This window comes from Plecotus auritus (genome assembly GCF_963455305.1).
Source record: "Plecotus auritus genome assembly, chromosome: 11".
NCBI classification, from domain to species: domain Eukaryota; kingdom Metazoa; phylum Chordata; class Mammalia; order Chiroptera; family Vespertilionidae; genus Plecotus; species Plecotus auritus.
In genome coordinates, this window is record NC_137777.1 from 47,608,816 (window position 1) to 47,634,679 (window position 25,864).

General features: G+C 42.0%; 1 protein-coding gene across 4 annotated transcripts in view; it reads right to left on the reverse strand.

Annotated features, from left to right (window-relative positions):
- WASHC5 (WASH complex subunit 5) overlaps window positions 1-25,864 on the reverse strand; it is a 49,226-nt gene that overhangs the window by 21,401 nt on the left and 1,961 nt on the right. For 2 of the 4 annotated variants that reach the window (XR_013959288.1, XM_080646207.1), the window contains exons 2-17: window positions 24,559-24,867; window positions 23,497-23,642; window positions 22,730-22,814; window positions 22,045-22,145; window positions 19,831-20,023; window positions 18,134-18,286; window positions 16,491-16,604; window positions 14,610-14,781; window positions 11,486-11,613; window positions 8,991-9,120; window positions 6,629-6,741; window positions 4,505-4,671; window positions 4,353-4,428; window positions 2,725-2,835; window positions 1,967-2,107; window positions 855-935 (exon numbers count right to left, since the gene is read on the reverse strand). Coding sequence is in view for 2 of the 4 variants with exons in the window: in XM_080646207.1 (XP_080502333.1) it covers window positions 855-935; window positions 1,967-2,107; window positions 2,725-2,835; window positions 4,353-4,428; window positions 4,505-4,671; window positions 6,629-6,741; window positions 8,991-9,120; window positions 11,486-11,613; window positions 14,610-14,781; window positions 16,491-16,604; window positions 18,134-18,286; window positions 19,831-20,023; window positions 22,045-22,145; window positions 22,730-22,814; window positions 23,497-23,642; window positions 24,559-24,744 (2,097 nt within the window). In the remaining 2 variants the exon portion in view is untranslated. Of the gene's footprint in view, window positions 1-854; window positions 936-1,966; window positions 2,108-2,724; window positions 2,836-4,352; window positions 4,429-4,504; window positions 4,672-6,628; window positions 6,742-8,990; window positions 9,121-11,485; window positions 11,614-14,609; window positions 14,782-16,490; window positions 16,605-18,133; window positions 18,287-19,830; window positions 20,024-22,044; window positions 22,146-22,729; window positions 22,815-23,496; window positions 23,643-24,558; window positions 24,945-25,864 lie in introns of all 4 variants that reach the window. The other 2 variants (XR_013959289.1, XM_080646206.1) reach the window with 1 other exon arrangement.

Consider the following 25,864-nt stretch of genomic DNA (forward strand, 5'->3'; position numbering starts at 1 on the left):
CATCGGGCCTCTAGTTAAGTATAAATATGCCCTCTGACCCAGTGACCCACTCTGGGTATGTAGATTTCAGAAATTCTTATACAGGTCTGCAATGGGGACATGTTCCAAGATGATAAAGGGGAGGGGCACAGGTGAGACCCTGGGCAACACAGGTGTCTGTCCCTTGGGCAGTGGTTACGTAAAATGTGAAATCAGTGCAGCAGTTAGAAGTAACCAACTACCTGACCTATAGCAATGTAAATTTATTTCAAAAGCAATACCTAGTGAGAAGAGCTGGAGAAAGAATCAGAGACAGAACACAGTAATTTAGGTAAATAAAAAAACACATGCACACATAAAATAACACCACATGCTGAAAAGAAGAATACTTGCAATTTTAGGGACAGAAACCAAACATAAAGGGTGGGCTCTATGGGTACCCAGGAAAAGAGAAAGAGAAAAATAAGAGAACAGCTTACATGCATCAGTGTTGACAATGACCTGCTAATGACAATAAGGTCGGATGACCTCAGCTCTCTGCACCTGGGTGCAATATAAAAATACTAAAAAGGAAAAGGGGGCGGCAGAAAGAAAGAGGACTGGCCAGCTATTTTGTCTAAGGACATGAAACCATTTTTCTTTATTATAAAGTCAATAAAATGGATTTTTCTTAGATTTAAGTAACTCTTGGGTATTACAAGAAATAAGGATTATAATGCTCTCTCTTCCTCCATCAATACGTGAGTAATATAAAGCTCCAAAGCTGAATGTGAAACAGAAGGCACACAAGATGATGATGTCATTCCGTTCCCCGAGGGATAAATACCACATTCATTCAGACTAAGAGTCTCACAGACCAGCATCAAAGCCGTTACCTTGATGATGCCGACCAAAGTCGTTTTCATCATTAAGATGCCTTCAGTAAAAATGGAAATTGCATGAGTCAGCTTGGCAACCTTTAACAAAGACAAAGTGGTTAGTGAAGTACTTCCGATAAAAGACCCCTCGTTGGTAGGGGAAGGTAAAGTAATTGGCTGGCGGTCCTGGAATGGGCAAAGACAACTGGAATGCGCGTGTAGCTTTAGGACCCCTGTGTGCACATGTCCTAGACAGAAAGGAGGCTTCAGGGTGTCTGAGAGACATTTTAGAAAACTGAGCCTGAAGACATTAAATAGTTCTTTAAACTTTGATCAATTGTTTTCCCTTCTTTGGGCCTCAGTTTCTCACACACAAAATGGGGGCAGGACTCAATGACAAGGATGGCCCCTTCCAGGTAGAAAAGGCTCGTCGAGACTCTAAGCAGATATCTCCCCTATTGCCATCTACACTGTTTTCAAGCAACACCAGGAGACACTGATCGGGTAGACAGACGCTATGTTGGAATAGATGTGGCAATCCCAAGCTTGAAATCTAAATTTACGGAGCTGTGTCAGAGGGTGTGAAATTGACACTGGGATGAAACGTGAGGACCCCAGGCAGCACATTTCAATTTTCACTTCATTTTACGTTTCACATCTTCCAGTTCAGGGAGAGAGAAAAGCAGAGGTGTTTGAGATTAATGACCTCTGAGGATGCTTAACTACTGAGTGGACCTCCGAGTCTGGCTGTAGGCAATGGTTAATCGACCATAGATTATTTCGAGCCACTGGTTGGATGTAAAAGCAGGAATCCGAACATGCAAAGTCTAGGCACTCTAGCCCCGGGGGACTAAGGCTGATTCACCAGGACTACTCTACAGAAAAGTGATCAGCAGACCCCCACTTCCTCTGAGAATACTCAGGCAGGCAAGGCTTCAAATGACACCAGGACAATACAAGAAATAAAGGCACGTCAGCAATAAAAGAGCAAACGGAGTTAGCACCGAGTAGGAGCCAACAAATCAGAATTGGTCTGGTGGTCCCGGGGATATGGCGGGTGACACAGACCTGTGACCTTTCATAGTTTAGGTTTTAGGTATCGAAAGGCATGAGTCAAAGGGACAAGCCACCTCGTATCGTGGGCCCAGCTGAGCGTAGTCCCTCAGCTTGTCCTTGTCCAGGCGGGTGGGCACCTCGATGATATCGTGGGTCTGAAGCTTTATAATCTTTAGAAGAGAAGTAAACATGCTTTCTGGAATGATCTGCAAAACCTTTAAGGAAAGGGAAAAGAAGAAAAACAATGAAGCACCTCTTTTCCTTTTCTTAGTAATCCCTCTGATAATTCTAGTTCCCACCTGGCACCATACAACTATAACATTATCAGCTATATTCCCTGTGCTGCACCATGATAAGCTTTTAAAAGACTGAGGTTCTGAGACACTAAGTGACATGGCCGGAGACCACTCAGCTGGTATGTGACACAGGTCAATTTCGAATCCAGGCCCGTGCTGACTCATAAGTTCTTGAAACAAGGACCAAAGTCCCCTGAAAAAGTTAAGTTCGGACTAGGACATGCTGGATCTAGATCTGGCTCCTTTTACCAAGCAGTGCTGTCACTCTGAAGCCACTATAGTCTGTTCCTCAGTTTCTATGTCTATAAAATGGAAGCTGAAACCACCTGCATTTAAAAAATGGGAGTGGAAGTTCTTTGAAAGTAAAGACACCTAACAATACGCTTATTCTCAGCCATTGCAAATTGCTGGAATCAAATAATAACCAGGGAAAGGAACATGAGTGGACTTTTTATAGGGTCCCAGGCATACTTTTTGTATTTAAAATAGCAGCTATTTTGCCAAGAAAATGAATACTACTCTGATGCACTTCTTACCTTTCTCACATAGGACACCAATTCGCCTGAATAATACTGAGACACACTGAGAAGGTCAGGGCTATTTGCTTGATTAATGCGAAGAAGGGGCAGGTCAAGGGCAGAGGCGAGCTGGAAGAAAAATGATAGATCTGCTTTGAAAAGTCCTAGAAGTCCCTCTTTTCCCAGAGATCGTAACACATAACAAAGCTCTTGGGCTTTACCCAAGAGAGAGCGACAACTGCTGAGCTTTTCAATGCCATTAATCGTTTCTGACATGGATGTAAGTGTAAACAATGGAAGTCTTTTGCTGCAGCAGTGGTTCTCAAACTGTGGTTTCTGGACCAGCAGCACCAACAGCACCTGAGAACGTGCTGCAGAGGCCAGTTCTCCTGCCCCACCCAGACTTCCTTAGTCAGACCTCCGAGGTGGGGCCCAGCAATCGGTGTGTGTCAGCCCCACCCCCTGGGGATGCTCATGCACCCTCAAGTTTGAGAGCCACTGAGCTACAGAGGACAGCTGGTCCTCTGGAAACCAGACATTCTGGGGATGGACCAATGTACTGAGTCCAATCAAAGCTGTCATGCTGTGAGATGTGCCATTATTTATGTCCCTCTCAGAGAAAAAAAACAGCCGAGTGGCTCAGTTGGTTGAGCTTCATCCTGTGCACCGAAGGGTTGCCGGTTCAATTCCCGGTCAGGGCACACATCTGGGTTGTGGGTTCTATCCCTGGTTGGGGCAACCGATTGATGTTTTTCTCTTACCTCTCTCTCTCTCTCTCTCTCTCTCTCTCTCTCTCTCTCTCTCTCTCTCTTCCTTCCTTTCTCCAAGCTTGTCCTTGGTGATGATTTAAAAAATAAAACCATATTTTAAAAAATTAAACTAAAATTTTAAAAAATAGCTGGTTTGGTTCAATGGATAGAGTGTTGGACTGGGGACTGGAAGGTCCGGGGTTCAATTCCGGTCAAGGGCACATGCTTGGGTTGTGGGCTTGGTCCCCAGTGGGGGGGCGTGCAGGAGGCAACTAATCAATGATAACCTCTAGCTCCCTCTCCCTCTCCCTTTCTCTCTGAAATCAATAAAAAAAATATTTTAAAAAATTTTAAAAAAAGAGGAGAAAACATGCCGACAACTAAACTACGATGTGTCATCGATGATAAAACCCATCCCCAATGACAGAGACGTTATGTATGAAAGAAAGTGCACCTCAGAATTCATATACATGGTAATTCCTCCAGAAGACACTGCTTAAATGACTTGTCCATTTATCATGATCTGAAATTACCTTGAGAGCAAGGCCCAAGCAGAATTTTAAAAAAATGAGTAAGTAAGAGGATTTAATATACATCCAGGGAATAAAAGACCCATAGGATTCACATTTTTAGTATACTGGTAGAACTTTATAAAATCTATTTCTTCAGTTAAAAATAATTTTCTGGAAGATGCTCCAACTTATTAAGTCACACTTCCAGTATTTCTGGCACTTTTGAAACCATGCTCTCATAGAAAAGTTGCTAACAATTTTCAGTCTATAGATTATCCAGCTTTCTAAAAGGAGGAAATGTTGGGATGAATTAACGACTGAGGTAACAATGAAGGCCACCTCTCTCCTCGTGGCTGAGAATGTGATCTCACGGGTCTTCGCTTACCTTTAGGAATGTAGCTCTGAGCTTGGTAACCATGGATGGGTTTACCCTTATGCTCTCTTGCATGATAGACGTGAAGCTGTCAAGAGAGATAAATGGTAAGAAGCCATTCACAGTGGTTTCTTCAAGGGCAGATGTCAGACTCTCCACATTACCTGTCAATCAGCTGCCAAGCGAAAGAAAGGTCCCCCACGATGTGCATAGTGATCAGCACCTCCTCCTTAATGTTGATGGTTCGGATCATTTGGTGCAGGAACTTGCGAGTGTCAGCAAGAAACTGACACACCTGCAGATTTGATTCCAACTGGTGAAATTCCTGAACCTGTGTTACAGAAATACGTGTCATTTTAAAATCCTGAATGGCTTCTATGGAGTTTGCTTTTCCTTGAAAACACTTCAGATAAAACACACTACTAACAAAGAATTTCTTGGCAAATTTTTAATTTCAAATTATAATTTCAGAAATGTGTAGGCCAAGTCATAAACCCATGCGCAACTTTCTAGGATTAGAAACTGAGCGGGACTTTTTATCCTGTAAATATATGATTGATATAGTAAGTGTCTACTCCCCATTTCCAGGTCGGAATCAATCAACACGTACTAGAAATCCTCTTAATTCTAAAGATTTGCAGGGTTGCTAAAAAACAAAGCGAGTTCCTTCACAACCAAGGTGCTGGCACATGGGCATTATTAAGTTCCTTTGATGCACTCTTTAAAACAAAATAATGATTCCACCATGTCCTGAATTTTAATGTATATAATTCAAGGGGCCTGGGCTACATGCCAGAATAAATAACGCCAAAGATAAAAAGCTATCCGAGTTTTACAAAGTTGTTTATAATTATACCATAGACTAGAACAGTGGTTCTCAACCTTTCTAGTGCCGCGACCTTTTAATACAGTTCCTCATGTTGTGGTGACTGACCCCCAACCATAAAATTATTTTCGTTGCTACTTCATAACTGTAATTTTGCTACTGTTAATGAATCGTTATGTAAATACCTGTGTTTTCCGATGGTCTTAGGCGACCCTGCTAGCGGTTCTCAACCTGTGGGTCATGACCCACAGGTTAAGAACCGCTGCTATAGAGCCTAATTTTATGGCTGGGGGTCACCACAACATGAGGAACTGTATTAAAGGGTCGCAGCATTAGAAAGGTTGAGAACCACTGGACTAGAAAATCCAAAACAACCAAATAAAAACAGTACAAGTGAGCAACTGTTCAGGCATGGCCAGGGAATGTGGCACGCTAACAATGCTCGATTATACTTTGTGGCCATTAATAGTGACCATCCTAAAAACCTTGCAAAATTAACAAGCCTATAAGAATGTCTGCCAAGAAAAAAACATCAATTATATCTTTTAATTACACCAATTAGTCCAATTGGACCGGGTTACAGATGAGTATGGGTGATGTTTTAAAAATAATAGAGTTTATAGTTATTGCTCTGATGTTTTACAATGTCTCCATTTTAAACCTAGTTAAACATACACTTAACATTTTAAGAGTGCAACAGTATAATAATTCTTTTTGCTACAATCATTTTTGAGTAAGAAAAAAAATAAACTTGTATTTCACAAAAGAAAACATACCATTTATAAGCATATGATTATCATACAACTATTTTACTTTCCTGTATGCCTTCTAGTTTTTTCTAGGGCATATTCTTTTTTAAATTTAAAAATGATGTATGTAATTTTCTTTTTGCTTTTACTTCCTTACCACAATTTTTCCAATGTTTCTATCTTGTTTTCATAATTATTTTTCTGAGACATCATGTTTCCACAATTGAAATATCATAATTTTTGCAACCATTCTCTTCTTGAGGCCATTTAATTATTTCCCCCAATTTAGGACACTGTACATAATATTACAGTGAGCAGATTAATTTGTATTGCTTTTGCTTTTGCTAAAATATTTTCTTAGATACACTTCTAGGAGCAGATTGGTGGGTGGGTCAAAGATATAATTTATGATCCAAGAACTGTCATTTAAAAAGACTTTCCTATCTGGCTGGTGTGGCTCAGTGGTTGAGTGTTGATCTATGAACCAGGAGGTCACGGTTCGATTCCCAGTCAGGGCACATGCCTGGATTGCAGGCTCGATCCCCAGTGTGGGGCACGTAGGAGGCAGCCAATCAATGAATTCCCTCTCATTATTGATGTTTCTATCTTTCTCCCTCTACCCTCCTCTCTGAAATCAATACAAAAATATTTTTAAAAAATTGCTAATTTCATAGAAATAAGAGCATTAAAAAAAAAAAAAAGACTTTCTTTACCTCCTCCAAAGCTTGTATCAGTTGCACAGTTTTTCTGCCTGCAGCAGTAGAATCATCATAATTTAAAGACAGTATTTGTTTGGAGATCTCTCTGAACCAAGCTTGAAGATTTTCTATTAATACAGAAAGAAGGAAAGACTACTGGCTTTGAATTTAATTAAATTATTCTTTACAAATCTAGTTCTTACTCAGTTTTTACTATGTGCCTACCACTGCTCTCAGGAATTACCCAAACAACAAAAATGCCCGGGCACATGACATAGGAGAAAAGATGAAACTCAGCACCTGGGTAGCTTCGTCTCTAACACCTGGCAGGAAAGGTTTAGGCCCAAATACGGCTGTAAACGGACACGTGCAGAGGTGGCAGGGGCGGTGGGGAGGAGTCGGGAGGGAACTCAAGGATGGGACCCAGGGTTACGGGGCATTTTCCGGAGAAACGAGGAAGGGTACAGATCTGGACAGGCAGAGAGAGGAAGAGGATGGTTCATCCCTAGATGAAGGGACAAAGAGAACAGAGGCTTCAGGACAAACATGGCAATGGCACAGCTTGGGGAGAAAGAAGACCGACATGTCAGGAGGGGGCACTATTTGCATTCACAAACCAGCCGGCATTTCACAGGGCAGAGAAAGGAAGGGCAGTAACATGCTCCGAGTACCTCAGAGCATCGGGTAAAGCTCTACACCTGGTCTTATTTAATCTTCACAACTCTCTACGGAGGTGGGAATTAGGACCCATTTCTCAGGTGAGGAAGCTGAGGCCCAGAAATACTAAGAATCGTATGCAGGGCTTCACGTACTAAATGGCAGAGCCAGGATTTTCACAACTGTTGGGCCCGATTCAAAGGCTTTGCTCTTTTCACCTCACCAAGGTGATTGCCTGACGTTATCTTTATCAGAGGGATGATTTCACTTTAATAGAAGCACTAAGGACTTACAATCTAAGTTACTATAATTGACACGAGGGACACTAGCTATACATCTACAGATTTTTTGAGGGACTGAAGGACAGCTATGGAGTAGCAGAAAGAGGACAAGAGTTAGAGTCTGAGGCGATGAGTTGGATCTAGGCTCTAGACCAGTGGTTGTCAACCTTTCTAACGCCGCGACCCTTTAATACAGTTCCTCACGTTGTGGTGACCCCCAACCATAAAATTATTTTCGTTGCTACTTCGTAGCTGTAATTTTGCTACTGTTATGAATCGTAATGTAAATATCTGTGTTTTCCGATGGTCTTAGGCGACTCTGCTAGCGGTTCTCAACCTGTAGAGCAGCATGGATTTGATAGTTAAAACAAACATTGAACATTAAAAAAACGTCTAATTTGTCATCTTAAAATTTAGAGTGGCCTTTCAGGGGCAATTTGAAAGGTTCCTAGTTATATAAAAACTGAATACCACAATTTTCCTATAGATAAAATTTCTTAAATGAAGCAGGATTAAAATCAAAGTTATACTTAAGTTATATTTAGTTTCAAAACAGTCTGTAGGCTCCTTCTTCTGCCACTAGATGGCAGGCGCAACAGTGAAAAAGAACCACACAAGATCTTCCTTATCATCTATGTTAGTAGTTATTAATGTTTTGGGCGAAGTATCATTCTGAGAAGATCATGACAGTTATAGGTTCTTTTCCCCTCCCTTCCCAAACACACATAAACTGACACACTAGTATTGCATACTATAGTGGGGGTCGGGGGATGGATTATCCTATATAATAAAAGCCTAATATACAAATTGTTTAACCATGAGTTCGGCTGCTTGCTATGACATGCGCTGACCACCAGGGGGCGGTGAAGAACATGGCAGGCATTGGCACTGGCAGCGGGCGGCAGTGGAGGTGCTGCCGTCCCCGATGGGCCCTGATGAGAGCAGGACTGTGGTGGGATGGTGGAGCAGGTGAGTGGGCAGTGCCAGGCCAAGGTGAGTGCAAGTGGAACCTGATCACCCTGCCAATCGCCCCGCAGATGGTGACCAGTGACAGTGGTGGGGGGCGGGGCGCCCAGCCCCAATCGATTGCCCCGCAGGCAAGATGGTGAAGCAGGTGAGGGGGCGGTGCCAGGCCACAGCAGGGTGCCAGGTGGGCTGTGGGGCTGCAAGGCTGGGGACGTAAGTTGGGGCCCAATCCCTGCAGGCCACCCCAAGGGACCCCACCTGTGCACAAATTTGTGCACCGGGCCTCTAGTGATTCTATAAAGACTATGAACCAGAGAGTAAGAACCCTTGATTTAGTTTAATCCCATTCTTCAAAGATAAGAAACCATACAGGATATGGAGATTGCCCAGGGATCTTCATTAGCAATGTCCTAGTTCACAATGGATGACAACTAAGGACTTTGGTCTCTGCCCATTTCTTCTTCAGCAATTACCATTTTTTTCCACTCTGGTTAGGGGTTTCACTCCTGAGAAGACGTCAGCAAGCTCCGTCATCCGCTCTGAGCCCTCCTTCTTGTAATGCTCCCACTTGGCTTGCTTTTCGGAAAGCATTTGCTTGAACATCTGTTGAAGGGACAGAAGAGATTCATTTACTTAAGAGAAAATCCAGATTAGGCCATTTGCTAAGAAAGCCTGGATGACACCCAGTTTATTAGAAAAATATGTCTAACATACACATTACCCTGCTGACATCTCTTAAGCCTGACTTCTTATACAACTGGAGGGGCAAAGCTGGCCCCTCCCTAATGCAGCGTTTCTCAGCACATGAGCACCCCCTGGAGGGCTTTCATGGTTCTACATTCCTGAACTCCACCCCTGAAGATTCTGGTTCAGAGGTCTTGGATACACCTAGGAATCAGCATTGTAACATGAAATGAAATTTGGCGACTACTGCTCTATGGTCCTTTTGAGGCAACAATTTCTATGATGCTCAATACAAATAGAGAAAAACAATAATAATATGACTTTCTGACGGTTCAGTTTGGTTCCTTAACCTATGTGTTCATCTCTCCTACCTCCTACCCCAACCCTTTTTCGAGCATCACTTTCTGATTCTCCTATAAACCCACTAATTGAAACTGTGCTGCTTCCGATCTTTACATGAAGGTGCATCTCCTAATTTAAGCCCCATCCCCTACCCCAAATCCCATTCTATAATTTATGAACCTGTGGGTTCAACCTGTGAGTGAGTGTTCGAAGGGCTCAAAGCCATTTGGTCTGTAATGAAGGCCTCAGGTTGATAGTGTTGTTGCCATTGCTGGCCAAATGGTATTGATGGTTCCTAGGCACTCAAAAAGATAGGGGGAACTAAGTAATTCTCACTGTTCTTCATCCTATTACTTATTTCATTCATCACTCATCCTGTCCTATCACTAAGATTCCTTTGCCACTGGCCCCACAAAATTCCACCGAGCTTCCATCTGCAGATGGCGTCTCCCCACTCCATTGCTCATCTTTTCAATATTCACTGTGAAAAAATAAAGAATTTCTTAAGAGGAAAACCAGTATTTATGCATATTTTCCTAGTAAGAGCCCAGGGAAATAAACCCCTGTACTTTTGTGGCATTTCTCTGATCTTACCAAGTTATACGGAGACTAGTCACTGAAATCACACAGCACACGCATTAACATTAGGTTAATCATCAACATCTACTTTTTCTGAGCTCCTTCATAGGAGAACACAGTGTCCTCATACCTAGGAGCTAAAGAAAGATCCAGTATACTCCTCACCAGACGGAGGCAAGGTTAAATATTGGTTCTGAATGGGCATTACTGTCCTGGGCCAGTTCCTGGGCTCACCTGCTCCAAACCCCCAAGGTTACTGTTTCCAGAACCTGGGCTTTCCCAGGTATCTGCAATTTTTTGTTGTTGTTAATCCTCACCGGAGGATATTTTTCCATTGATTTTTTTTTTTTTTTTTTTGAGAATGGAAGGGAGAGGGAGAAACAGAGAGAGAAAAACGAGAAAAACATCGATGTGAGAGAGACACAACTGGTTGCCTCTTACACATGTCCCAACCAGGGACGCAGGGATGGGGATTGAGCCTGCAACTGAGGTAAGTGCCCTTGACTGGAATTGAACCTGGGGCCCTTCAGTCCAGGGGCTGATGCTCTATCCATTGAGCTAAATCGGCTACGGCAACCTGCACTTTTATCATGCCCAGAGAAGCTTCTTTAGGGATAAGACGAAGCCCAGAATTTCAGTGAACTCAAACTCTTAAAGTCCCTAAGAGAAGACCTTGTTCAAACGCAAATCATCTGCCTCCTTAGCCCTTTGCAACAGGCTATCATGGCTTTTACATGAAGACAAACCCTGCAGGGCCCAGCACCGGCTGGCTCCTGCCCACTGTTCAAGCTCATTCTGTACCTCCGTTCACTTGCATTCTCTCCCCTCCAGCCAACTGCTCTTTTCGGTTTTGAGCTGGCCAGGCTGTTCCTCACCCAGAGGACTGGGACATAGTCTGTCTTCTCTTGGCAATGTTCTCCACGTTCCCTATCACGGTCTTAGCTAACTCTGACAGGTCCCTTCTTCAGGCCCCGTCAGAAGCTTCTCTTCTCAGGGAAGTCGTCAGAGCGACGACAGGAGCCTTTACTTTAGGTTCCCAGAGGACTGTGTTCCTTTCCTTCAGAGCATGCATCTCAGTTTGTATTTGCAACTTCACTGGGGGAGTCTCTGGGTCACGTCCACACTCCTCACTAGACTGTAACTTCCACAATCCTGTGCACTTTCCCCCATCACCGTGGCTCCAATGACGGCAGGCACTAAATGCTTGTTCAGTGATTAATTCTGTCCTTTTCCATAAGAATTATCTCAGACAGCGAGATTCTGTAGCTTGAATCACAGATACTGCTGCTAAATCCCCATCTTTCAAAATAAAACTAACCATAAAAAACTAAGACTTTGGTGATTATCCATTCAATATTTTTACCTCTTTGAGTATGAACTCAAATTGTGCAGTATCCAACAGAAACTGGAAGAGGATCTTGGGATTGTACCTCGAGTCTGTTAGGATCTGGTCCTTGATCTGACGAAGGCGTTTGTTGTTTGGGTCACAGGCTAGAATAGAAAAAAGAGTTTCCATTTATTAACTGTATAGAGACTATCTATGGAATATGAATTCTTAAATACTTCCCTTCATTTTAAGTCTTTAAAAGGTAATCAGCAAAACGTATATCAACAACATGATAAAATTAATTATAAGTACATGTATGCTATGGGAGAAAGTATAATTGAACTGTTAAATGGAATTTCATCCATGATATATTGGTGAATGAAAAGAACAAGCTACAGAATATATTTCCAGATTTTGTAAGCACTTGGGGGTTGATTTATTATCGAGTGTCCAATAGGGACAGGCAGAGCCTCTGACACTGTTTCTTCAGCAGCTGCGGGCAGTCCTGAGCCTGGGCGAATGCCTCCAGCCGGTTAATAGGAGGCAGATGAAGACCTCGCTTTCTTTCTGCACATATGACTGAAACACCATAAAAGCGAAATAAGCAGTTACTCTTCCCACATATGACTCACAACCAGATAGGCAGATCATCTGTTTCTGGTAAATTATGACCTTGTGCAATCAGGTCAGACGGTTTCCAGGCACAGAAATGGAAAACAGATGTGGCTGAAGATAAAAGCAGAGGACCCTGGCCGGCTGAGGCGGTCCCCGGCAGGATGCAAACCCAGGGAACCACTGGCTCCCGGAGTGTGGCACGCTGTCAGGAACACGGAGATGTGGCTGAGTCACTAGAAAACCATGGCTGGAGAGGATAAAGTGAGGCAAGAGTTGCTTACAGGCTTGAGAAGGTAAGACTTTTGGTAAAGAAGATTATAAGCTGAGTTGATGCAGTAAAATCCTCAAATTAGAACTAGAGTTTATGTAAGACAAACTCAACTAATTAAAAAACAGATCTGCCCTAGCCGTTTGCTCAGTGGTTAGAGCGTTGGCCCGAAGACTGAAGGGTTGTGGGTCCAATTCTGGTCAAGGGCATGTATCTTGACTGCAGGCTCTATTCCTGCCCCAGCCATACTTGTGCAGGACGCAACCAATTGATGTGTCTCTCTCACATCAATGTTTCTCTCTCTATCTCTTCCCCTCCCTTCCACTCTCTCTAAAATTCAATGGTTAAAATATCCTCGGCAAGGATTAACCAAAGAAAAACAAAAAAAAACAAACAGATCTATTACATGATTAAAAACTTTAGCTATCATATTCATGCTGTAAGCTATAAATTGAAGAGAGATCTGGGCCAAGAAGCAAAATGACGGGAAAAGCAAAAACAGCTGGAAAGTAGCTCCAGTGAGAAAGGCTTAAGAAGCTGGAGACTTGCCCTCAACCGGTGTGGCTCAGTGGATAGAGTGTTGGTCTGCGGACTCAAGGGTCCCAGGTTCGATTCTGGTCAAGGGCATATATCTTGGTTTCGGGCACATACTCAGTAGGGAGTGTGCAGGAGGCAGCTGATCGATGTTTCTCTCTCATCGATATTTCTAACTCTCTATTCCTCTCTGTAAAAAAATCAATAAAATATATTTAAAAATAAAAAGAAGCTGGAGACTTCTAGTGGGAAGACAGAGGCTGAGGAGAAATGCCACACATTTTCAAAGATACGAAGGATGAGGAAGTCCAACTACTGACCACTCACAGGAAGTGGAAACAGATGGCAGCTAGAGGGACATTCTACCATTGAACCTGGGCTCACCTGTGGAGGTGTTTCACACAACCTGTGAAGCTCTGACCTTGAGGCCCATAGGGTTTCAGAGAGGACCTTGACCCAGAAAAGGTAAAGACCCAATCTACCTTAATTAAGTGCTCTTGTCTAGACAGTTCCTCAACTCAGTGGGCCCATGCTTTTCTATTCTTCCCAAATCATACCTTTTCTTCTATCATTTCTTCAGTCTAGAATTTGTTGTTTTTTTTTTTTTTCACTTTGAAACTTATCAATGGCCAGTCAGCTCCTGCCTCCTCAGTGGAGCCTTCCCTGACCACCTCCACCTCTCCATCCCAAGTGATGTTTCTCTCTTGCTCTGGACTCAAATCCCACCATCCGTCTGGCTCTTAGTCACTGGCCCAGCCCTTGCATTACTTTCCTATTGCTGCTATAACAAATTACCACAAACTTAGTGGCTTAAAAAGACACGAATTTATTCCCTTACTAGAGGCCCAGTGCACAAAATTCGCGCATGGGTAGGGTCCCTAAGCCTGGCCGGTGATCAGGGCCAATATGTGAGGCGACCAGCAGGGCGATAGGGGGCCCCCCCGCTGGCACCTGCCTTGGCTGGCCTGGGTCCTGTGGGCTGGGAGCAGCTCCCGTGTTGAGGGTCTGCCCCCTGGTTGTCAGTGTGCGTCATAGCAACCAGTCGTTCAGCAGTTCGATTGATTTGCATATTAGGCTTTTATTATATAGGATAGTTCCAGAGGTGAAAAATCTGAAATGGGTCTCACTGGGCTAAAAGCAAGATTTCAGCGGGCTGTGCTCCTTCTGGAGGCTCTAGGGAAAACCCACTTTTTCATGATGCCATCTTTCTAGTCCTGACTCTCTGCTTCCCTTTTCCTGACTAAGGACCTCTGTGATTGCACTGGACCTACTGGGATAACCTCCTCACTTTAAGATCAAGTGATTAGAAGCATAATTCCATCTGTAACCTTAACCCCCCTACATCCCCTTTGCCACATAATATAACACACCCGCAGGTTCCGAGGATTAGGCCATGAACATCTTTGGGAGGGAGTAGGGAGACATTATTCTGCCCACCACAGATCTATAGTTATACTTTTCATATGTATACATCTGATCTTCCCAGTTTGACCAGTGACAAGATCCTGGAACAAGGGAGGTAAATTTCTTCAGATTCCAAGCATCTAGCAGTACCTGACGAAGGGGTTGTTCAGGTGGGCACTGACTTGTCCAAGTAGGCACAGAATGACTAACTCAGAAAGCAACTTGATTCTCATCCAAGAGCTAAACCACTTTGCATCACGAAGCAGATCTTAGCTCTGAACGCCTTCTCGTGGAGCGATGCAGATGAAAGCTTAACAAAAAACACCTTCCATGCCTTACCTGAGTCTGCTGTATGGAGCATGAGCCATCGGATGGCCACGTTGCAGTCTCGCAGGCAGTTCAGAAGCCTTGGGATGTTGTCCAGAACCATCTCCTCCCTTAAATAACCTTCTTTCAGAAACTGCTGCACTTGAGCGTGCACTCTTTCACTGACAGTAGCATATCTGCTTGCCTTTGCAAATAAAAAACGTGAGTTACATTTAAAAAGAGAGAGAATCACATTGAAATGACTCCCTGGATGGATAATGACATTGCTATATGAGATGCCTAACATATGGCTGTAGTGGATAAGGCTCAAAGGGTGTTTACTGGACATTTTTTAAAAGAGTATTAGACTGCCCGGCCAGTGTGGCTCAGTGGTTGAGTGTTGGCCTATGAACTAGGAGATCTTGGTTCAATTCCTGGTCAGGGCATATGCCTGGGTTGCAGCCTCGATCCCCAGTGTGGGGCATGCAGGAGGCAGCTGATCAATGATTCTCTCTCATCATTGACTTCCTTTCTCTCTCCCTCTCCCTTCCTCTCTAAGATCAATAAAGATATATTTTTTAAAAAAGAGTATTGGACTTAGTATTAAGAGACTAAAATCTAGTCCAGGCTGTGATTAAATATTGGTGTGACTTTGGGTTTAACCTCTGCGTATTGGTTTCTCCAAATGTAAACTGGAGAACTGGACCAGGTAGTTCCCTTCTATTCTTGGGTGGAAAGGAAACATAAAGGCAGAAGCTAAATTATCTGTTCTTCCCATTATTATCAATAAAGAGTCAGAGCAGAGTAGAAATTCTAAAAAAACGAGACATCTACAGACAGATGAAAGCTTAACAAAAAACACACCCCAGGGCATCACAACTGAATTTGCAGACCTTTGGTAAATTTGATTTGCCCTTGGCACGACTTAATGTTAAACATCGTTAACCTAGTCAGATTAGCTTAAAACTATCACTAGATGCTTCATCAGGAGACTCTGAAGAATTTCTTACAATGTCACGAACAAGAAAATGCAATTTTGGAAAGAGATTTCAGTAATGAAAAATTAATGCTCTGATGTATGAAAGCACCACTTTCTCTAATATATTTCTAGGAGACATTCCAGAATTGAAATTATTTTGTGCATTATTTATGGATTGCAATGTATCAGAATAAAACACACAAGGTCTTTGAATCAATATTATTCTATCCACACTGGAAACTCAAAAACTCAGATAGGTAGGCTGAGAAAGATAGCTGTTCAGAAATAACAAGTATGTTCCCCAATAAATAATTTTACTTTTATTCCTCTGTTGCCTCCCGTAAGTACCCTGACCAGGGATCGAACCTGCAACCTTTTGGTTTACGGAACAACGCTCCAATGAATTGAGCCATACCAGCCAGGGCTACCTTGTGTTCTTTATTAAAGAGACACAATGTAGCCATTTAAACTTAAGGAGAGGAATCCCTTTAGTCTTGTTGCTTATCTTGCAGATCAGAAATGATGAATTTAAAGTACAGTGACAGGGTATATGTGCACATTCAGTTACTGTCTTCAACACCCATCTTGTTGACATCAATATTAAAATTCTGGTTATTAGTAAAAGTAACCAGAACGTAAGGACACAATCTTAAGCAAGAGTAAACAAGGTCAATGGGAACCACATATCACGCTGGTTCATCTTAGGTTGCTGAATCCTCCTTAGGACCCAAGTCTCCCATTTATGTATAAAATACAAGTTAAAAAATCTACAATTAATCTATCTTATTCTGCAAAAATCAGCTTTCATTAATCATTGCATTCATGTTTTTGTGGACTTCTTCCAAATGCCTTGGGGAATCTGCGTGGCTCATTTCCTACACTATTAATGCAGGCTGGAGGTTGTTTGAGAATCCTCCCCGACTGGCCAGACTTACCTGTTCTCTGACATTTGCAAGGTCCAGGGTATTGTTTAAAGCAGTTTTTGCAGCTTTGTAAGGTTCCCAAGCATCTGCTAGATTAACTGTGATCCCCATGTAAATGCTAATTACCTGAAAGAGGAGACATTCACTCAGCATTTGCTAAATACCCACCCATGTCAAGGCGAGGGGCTGGGAAAATACACAGTTAGAGGAGACATTGCCCACCCCCATTTTAAATTCCATTCCAATGAAAGTCAATGGGAAAGCAAGATGTTCCAGATATACAGGGAAGTGTTCTTACTTAGGAGCACTCTGGAACAAAAGTGACAATGTTGCTGTTCATGAACAGTAAGTAAAAGGAGATTTTCCTTTCAAAGTGCTATGTGCTAGATTCCTCGGTGAAGGAAAATGAAAGGGGGAAGAGAAGCAGAGACTGACTAGACAATGTTCTCAAACATTTTCATCTCAGTCTTTACACTCTTAAAAGTCACTGAGGACCCCAAAGAATGTTTTTGAAAAATGTGGATTATATCTATTGATATTTATCATATTACACATTCAAACTGAGAAATTTCATTTAAAATAACAATAAACCCATTACATGCTTACATAGTTTTTGTATTAAAATAATCGAATTAAAGTTTTCCCTCCAAAAAACTGTGAGAATGGCATTGTTTTACATTTATTTTTGAAAATATTACATACAATGCCTCTTTATCCCTATTCGTGTTTTTCTTTAAAATTCTCTTAGTGTCATATTAATGTTTTCTCACTAGCTTTTTATCAGTTGGCATTTGCCTGGCATGTCTTTTTTCATTCCTTTATTTTCAGTGCACCAGGCGGATCGGACTTTCCTTTATACTAAGAGTGTTTCTGAGGATAGCATTACGGCCAACACTTCTTTGTGAAGCTCAGGCAGAGGGAGCCAGACTATCAGCGTGCTCTACTCGGTGGCTCAACCCTAGCGTGTGAGAACGGCATGGGCGCCATCTCCTAATTGCAGTCTGTTCTTCCCACCAGTAAAGGTCCTCATTCGGGGCCTCATCACAGACAGTTTGAGACTCAACAGATGGCAAGAAATCTGCTGCCTGAGAACATGATCCAACTCACGGTTCTTTGTGAAAACCTCTATGAGCAAAGAAAACATTTCACATATAGTAAGTATGTTAAGTCAGTTTTATTCTCTTAAGAATTACTATTGTAACATTAAAAAGTAATAAGCAAATCCCTGCAGTAAGCTAAACCTTCATAGCCCCATTAGTGTGAGCGTAGAGAGAAAACCTATTATAAAAGTGAAATTCTATTTATAAAATGACAAATTAGATCAATTCTGCTAGCTTAAGTTCATAAGATAAGAATAAAGGCTTGTGTAACTTAGCGGCAATCTCTGTAGCTAAAAAGCAAGACACGTTAAAATATGTGGTTTTACCTTGAGAGTGACCATTTGAGAAAAAAAAGGAATAGGTTCAGGAAATTTTACTGGCTGACCTATTCCTTCATGGTATGATTTATAAAATTCTCAACACACTTAAAGTAAATTTACCTAAGTGATTTTTATGTCTCACTATTTACAACATTATGACCTCTGGGTGACAGGCCAAGAGAATGGAAAAACCAGTCCTTTCTAACAGAGTAAAAAACATAATAGTGATACTTGCCCAATTATCTGGAAAGTATTTATCCACTATCTCTCGCATTTTTGCTTGATGGGTATGAAGAATGGAAGGGTCAAAGTAGAGAATGACATACAGCATGGCGGCCTGATTTGCCAGGGCCGTGCTGCGGTGCTCGGGCAAAGGGTACGCTGAGACCTGCAAAGAGAGAAAGACCCAGAAGAGGCAGCCGTTGGTAACAACTGAACTTAGATGCGCCAAATATATGACTGCATTCGAGGGCAGACGAGTCTCTAAAAGCCATCTCTTTAGAGCATCCGGACACTGGAAGCAATTCTCCTGGCACTGCTAGCCAGGGCCTTCCTAACCCAACCACGCGATCTGATGCTCTTCCTTCCAGCCCTCAACTCGGCTGCAATTCTAAGCCTTTTCCTCACAAAAAGAGTTGTAACCCCAGGTCTCCCACTTGTCCATTTTGTGTCTTTCCCATCAATCTCTTAGAAGGGACAGAATCCACATTCACTACTGCTATTTTCTCACTTCCTGTTTGTTCGGCAACTCATTGAAATCTGTCTTCCACCATCCCCTCAAGGGGGTTTCCTAAGGTCACTCAAAAGCTCACAATCACCCAATTCAATGCCTCTTTTAGCACTCTCATTTAAGTTCTCTCAGGAATGACATTCTCTCCGCTGGTTTCCCAGGCACCACTCTTCTGTGGGGGGAGCGGAGGGGGGGGTGAGGGCAGGGGCGGGGGTTTCTCCTGCCAGCTTCCCAATGCTGGTGTGTCCCAGTCCATCGCCTTCTGCCTGAGGAATCTTTGGCTGCTCACAGTACATATCACCTCAAGGACTAAGCAGGAAGGGAGGAATGATTACAAGGACAGCAGAGTGATGCCTCATGGAACCTGGCCAGCTCTCTGGGAGGGCCTAGAGCTGTGAACCCAAAGCCCTCACTGTTTCTCCTTTTGATGTGTTTGCCCAATGTTTCTCTCCCTCCAGAAGGTTTTCCATAACATGGCAGAATGAGGCTGCTCCAAAGTCCAAGTTTTGCATGTTGGGAAAGCTTTATCAGTGGGCTCTCCACCCGCGCCCAGAAACTGTTTTTCAGGCCCAATTCCAAATTACCTGGAGATGGAATCTGATCCATCTTGGGTCAAGTGACTGCCCCACTCCAATCAACCAGGGACAGGGGAGGGCAGGGTAGAGTGGGGCAGACAGACAACACTGGTGCACTGGCTGTTGCTCTAACCACTTAGCTACACTGGCCAGGGCCGGCAGGGTTTCCAGTCCTGCTCATGCTGCCTCCTCTGCCTGGACTGTTCTCACATCCCCTTTGCCACCTGTTCCCTGACACATGTGCTTCCCCAAGATAAGATGCATCTTGCTTTCCTGTAATTTCTTTAGTTGTCTGTCTTCTTTCCTCAGCTACGAGCTCATTGTACACAGGGCCCTGGCCTCCCTCCATCAGTGATGTATCCCCAGCACGTGCACAGGCCCATAACATCCACTTAATAACTACTTCTTTCCAAATAGAGCTCAAATCCCATCTCTTCCCAGAAATCCCTAATTCTGCCTAAATCAATATCCCTCTTTTCTCTCCCATCCCACAGCATAGCTCAAAGGTCTTAAATAGTTTTTAGCTGCTTTTACTCTATTGAGAAAGCAGGAAGGGCAGGAGGAATTGAGGAGGAAAGTGGAATGAGGCTTTTAAATGACTAAGATCTTAATGGACTCAATTCCCACCTGGTTGTAAATATCATCAGATCTTAGTCGACCAATGACCATACTGATGAAGGATTCATTGATAGGCACTCTCTGGAAATAGCTCTCAGGATAGTTGGGTGGTCTTTTGGCTCCTGGTTGGCTGGAATAACCTGTACTTCGGAGCAGCTTACAAATATCGTCCATGTTTGAATCAGCAGAAGATCGAGCGGCACTGAGTCACGTGCACAATGGGAAATAAAGGGCCAAACAAACCACACACATCAGAAACTGAAAACTCCAACAAAGCAGAAGAATTTCTTGATTTTATCTAGTTTTAGATATCACCGTGGGTCAATTTATATCCTTAAGATTCAAAATCATATTTTCAAAAAGCCTGTTAAAATACAGCAAACATATAAGATGGGTTCTTGGATGTAAGTACAGTTCTAGGTCAAGGTCCACTGTCCCTTTTCCAGGGTCTGAATTTGTTTCAGAATATAGCATTTTCCAAATGTAAGAAAGTAGTATGTACACAATATAACATTCCAGTACGGTATCAGCTTGCATTCCACAATCACCACAAATTAATATTTACATAGGAAATTTTAGGAATATCACACAAGAGAGATAAATCAAGACTATCTATAGCCTCATATTTGCTCTGGTCAGGTTTTGACTCCATATGGTTTCAGGTTGGATCAGGTTTTGCTGCCAAAGAAGTTATTCTGTGTGTGTGCCTGTGTGTGTGTGCCTGTGTGTGTGTATTTTCCATAGCTCTTTGGATTTCAGAATTGTACATAAAGAATGTGAACCTGCACCAATGTTTCATAAATTAGAAAATAATTTTAAACAATCAAGACAATGTAAAGTGGGATAGACAGTAATTGGTGTTTCTTGTTAAGGGGAACTGTCTACATAGATTTAATCAAAACACCTGTGATTTTCGGGTGGTTTGGAGTAGGACTCCCTCAAAGGGACTCGAAGAATCTTAGACGTGACGATGGCCTCCTACTGAATGTAGGAACCTCCTCTGTCACAGCTCTGACTTGCAATTTTTCCGTGTCCCTTCAACAACGGATCCCCACATTCTAATGAATTAGCTGTTGTACCAAAAGGGACAAAGCCAGATTGTCAAAGCTGGGCTTGAGAAGCAAACTTTTCTCTTCTTTATGTCATTTACCTCTTTTGTTTTTCCAGGTACTTTCAGAAATACAGGCAAGGCCATTCAAAGTTCATTTTTAAAACCACGGATGTTAAGACAGCTTTTGGTCACGCAGATGAGAATGAATTATGCGTGTGGGTGGAGAGCCTCCTCCCACTGATACAGCTGGAAGGAAGCGGGCCAGCTGAGCAGCTAAGAGTAACTTACTGCTGAGCAGGCAGCAGTCCCAGGTGTCCCCAAACAATCCCTCTGTTGAGGACCTCCCTCCTTGCCCTATTTAGGTTGTCCTGATTTGTGAGCTTGAAAATGTTAATTCTAGTCCACACATCTTTAGCTCAAGTTCCTAACTGACTCCTGCTTATTGACTCTTTCTTCCCTGAATTTTGACTATTTCTGACATTAACCCTGTATCCAGATTTTGACTCATTAAGTCAACAAATTGAAACGTGGGTGCTAGGTACTAGAATCAGAGTTGGTTGAAGTGATACTCCTTCTTGAAGTCACAGCTCTTTGTAGACATACCTAACACGTGATCATGATGGGTGCTGTTGCTTGTTTTGTGTCTCGTGCATATATATGGGTGAGAATTCCCTTTCAACCTGACCCGAGTGATAACTTTTCAAAGCCATCAACCTGAAACTGACAACAGAAAATGCATCCATTTCCTTACATCTGCCAAGGAGTAACATTTGAAACTTAAAAACAAAAACAAACAAACCAAAAAAGAACATGCATTAGACTTCCACATTTGCAAATTTATCTTTAAGGTAAAGAAAATTCAGATTCCCTTAAAAACACACACCACACACCCAAAAACTGAGGTACCAGCATGGACATGACAATCTGTATATCTCTAATAATCTATAACATGTCTATAATCTGGAGATTATATGATATCTAATCTGTTATGATGATATAAAATATATAGTAACTGCTGTAATTTCTATTGTATCTTCAGAAGAAATTCAGAATCTTCTCTTTTTGCATTCTAGGTCCCACTGCTGCTGTTTGCCATAAAAGCAGTATAGAAACCTACACTGCATTGTACCAACAGCATGCTTCTGGCACATGCAGCCCCAGCCCAGGGATACCTGTATCGATAGTAAGAAACCAGCATTCTCTCTCTGACTTCCCCTTCCATCTTTTGGTCAATGACCAGCAGCATGACTCCGTACAGGTACAGTGCTTCACACTAGGAAGAGAAAGAGACAATGGCCAAACTCACAGGAGGACACAATCTCATGGAGGGATGTTGATGATGGTTAAAAAGATCACTTTGCTCCCATTCCTCCTAAAAGCTTCCTATTACAAGGAGAATGCAGGTTCCCCCCGAAGGGTTTTCTCACCTTCTGTACAGAATGAGCTTTGGAAAATTTATGCAAAATAAATTTCAACTCAAGAGTGCTTATCTTTCAGCTGGCCTGGTTTTGATATTTTGCTTAGGATATCAGTATTATGAACACCTCTAAGTCATTCACTTACTTAACAGATATTTCTTAAGTGATCACTATATACTAGGCTAGATGTCTGGGATGCAAAAGATAAAGAAGAGAGGACTGTTACACTGAGGAAGCTCAGAAACTCTACACAATCTTTATTCACTTGTAATTCTGTTCAAAGTCTACATTCAGACACAGATCTGTTAGAAAATAATTATCAGTGAATTTTGCCTCACTTTAAAGAAGGGTACTCTGTATGTACTTGTGACTTACAGAAAAAAGGTGATGCTAAGCTTGACATTCTTGAACTTCTATTTAAATGGTAACTAGCACTTACTAAAAGTTGTTTCCCATCTTCATTGAGCAGCACAGTTTCTATGGTTTGCTGAATGTAAACACCTTCATTGAGATCTTCCAGGTATCTAGATATGAAACCCCAGAGCACGTTATTCATTGATAATGAAAACTTGAACAATATCTTTGATGAAGAAAAGTAAAGATTTCTAAAGGTAAAGCAAGATACCAGGCATTCTGGCCTTCAAATGATTTTTGAGCTGAAACTCATGGCGATAGAAGCCACAGGTTGATCGTTATGGCTACTCCAAGTAAAAGGAATATTCCCTAGTCCCAATTTATGAACTACAAATATCTTAGGAAGTAACGGCATACAAACATGGACTAGTTTAAACAGCGTTTAATTAGTTTTAAAGCTAATGAGTAATGAATTCTTAAGGGATGGAAGGAAGAGAATATTGTGTGGTTAGGGATAAGAAGGAAAGTATGGTTACCAACGCCATGAAAATATGTTCCTTTTTTCCCACTTCTCATATATAATATACTAAAATATGATCATAAACCACAGGATTGAAACACATTATGAGTTAGTATAGACCAACATTATTGTAACACTTTACAAGAGCAGGAAATCATAATAAAACTCTAAGATACTTAAGATGACTAGTGCCACAGGAAGGACAAGACAATTATGCATGGTATAATCTAGTACACTGTGGAATAACTTGGAAAGATTGCCATGTTCTAGGATGTCCCTTTCCCCCTCCACGATTTATTATCAGAATAAGCTATTATGAAATTAATCAATACCTGTTTAAGTCTACAATATATTTATGCACACTTTGAAATGCTAAATAAAATCTGGTCACAATTTCTATGTTGTTTTCACGAAATTCTTCATCTAAATCCTGTAGCTCTGGCTTAGCTTCCAGTTTGCTTTCCCATAATTCTGGACCCTAGGAAGAAAAACATATATATGGAGATGTCAATAAAAACATACTTGTGGGTAACGATTTCCAAGTAGTCTTAAAAATGTGTTCTTATGCCTTAAAAGGGATGTCAAAAGTTGAAAGCAGAGCAACAGAAAGTAACAAAGATAATAGAAGCCTAGGTATAAAATCCCTTTGAAAGAAACGAATTTGAATTGCAACCACAATTAGCACGCTTTAATATGAAATGTGTTATACCAAAGTTATCTTTATAAAATGTGGTTCTATTGTATTAGGGCTCCACACAATACCTTTACATTATTTTCAAGTTAGTTGGCTGATATTAAATTTGGTTTAAAAATCTCTATTTGCCCCAGCTGGTTTTGCTCAGTGTATAGAGCAGCCGTGGGCAAACTACGGCCCGCGGGCCGGATCCGGCTGTTCTATCCGGTTCTCTTGCTCTCCCCTCCGCTCCTTTACTTTGAATTTATATTAGTTCACACAAACACTCCATCCATGCTTTTGTTCCGGCCCTCCGGTCCAGTTTAAGAACCTATTGTGGCCCTCGAGTCAAAAAGTTTGCCCACCCCTGGTATAGAGCATCAGCCTGCGGTCTGAAGGGTCCCGGGATTGATTCCAGTTAAGGGCATATACCTCGAGTTGCAGGCTCAATTCCTGGCTCTGGTCAGGGTGTGTGCGGGAGGCAACCAATCAATGTGTCTCTCTCACTTCAATGTTTCTCTTTCTCTCCCCCTCTCTTAAACTCTCTAAAAACCAATGGAAAAATATCCTCAGGTGAGGATTAACAAAAACATATAAATAAAAATCTCTCCTATTTAACTCTTTCTCCATAATGACTTAACTTCTTAGCATCTCATGGGCCCCACAGAAAGCATGCTTTCGTAGAAAAGACAATGGTAAAAATGCTGTAGGGGAAGATTACCTTAAAGTAGCTGAAATCAAATATGATATCTCCATATTTCTGTTGATCAGCTCGGTCTTTTAACCTGAATACAGCAGGAATAAACTCAGAGAGCCTCAAAAGTTCAGCAATGATGGCATTGCCACAGGAAACGATCCTTAGGATGGCCTGGCCGCAGAGGTTGTTCTCAGCTAGGAAGTCCAACATCCTGAGGACCAGCAGCTACCTCGTGCGTGGCTGGTGGGGACAGTTAACCCGCTTCAGAGCTGGGGTCTGGGAATCATTAGTGGAAACCGGGTCTACTGACAGATGTTTGCTCCATTTAAGAAACTGTATCCAAAAAACAAATTATTCTCCATTTAAGGAAGCATGTGAAACACATAGATAATATTTTTCTCCCAAACTTCCTAAAAAACAAACAAACAAGAAAAATGAGTTCTGATGGAGTGGGGGTGGGGGGAGGGGAGGGCGCATTTCTTCACGTTTTCCATGTGGAAGGGCTTTGATAAATTAACACTCTTGGCCTCTTTTTCAATCCTTGATTCACTTCTCCCCCTGAGGAAAGACCCAATGTGGCTACCACTGAGCTTGGGAGAAGGAACCACTAAGCATGTGTGATTCCAATGTGCCCTTAATTGGGCACCGGTTATTACATTTTCCTTCCAGGAACTGTCACTTGTTTTACCTTCGGGGAAAGGTATGTCCTAAAAATCCACTAAAATCAGTTGAAGGAACACCTTTAGAAACGCTTTTCTCATATGTTATGTGCAGGAAGTCCTTGTTATCAAGGATAATACATGCCTGAGAAAGGCTGCGCAGTGACTGTAAAGATAAGCATTTCATAACAAGCAGTAAGAAAGTTTGATTAGTTCTATCTTAAAACACTGTAGCTAAACCCAGTGAAAATAAGTTTCTGCTTAACAAAATTTAGGATAAAATTGCAACAACGATGTACTAATTTAATGGACAGAGGAGTCAGACAGAGTTTATTTTACCAAACTCTGATTTTGATAACACAGCATCTTATACTTTATAGTTGACTTTCATATCACGATCTTTAAGAAGGTAATCTTTGCAAAAACTGTTTCAAGGCATCATTCATTTTCTCAAAGTCTCTCCCAATTCTTTCTCAAATCACTATCTTTTGAAGTGCTAATTTGTGTCATCTTTGTTGCATTTCTCTCCTCTCTGTATTGATTTGGCTAGGTTATCATTTGCCAACTTCATGGAAACCTGATTTACTTTTCAACATCATGTATGTCCAAGTCTTTCTCAACATTTGCACTACTTTCCACCTCCCTGAAGCTAGGTTTAGACACGTGACTCA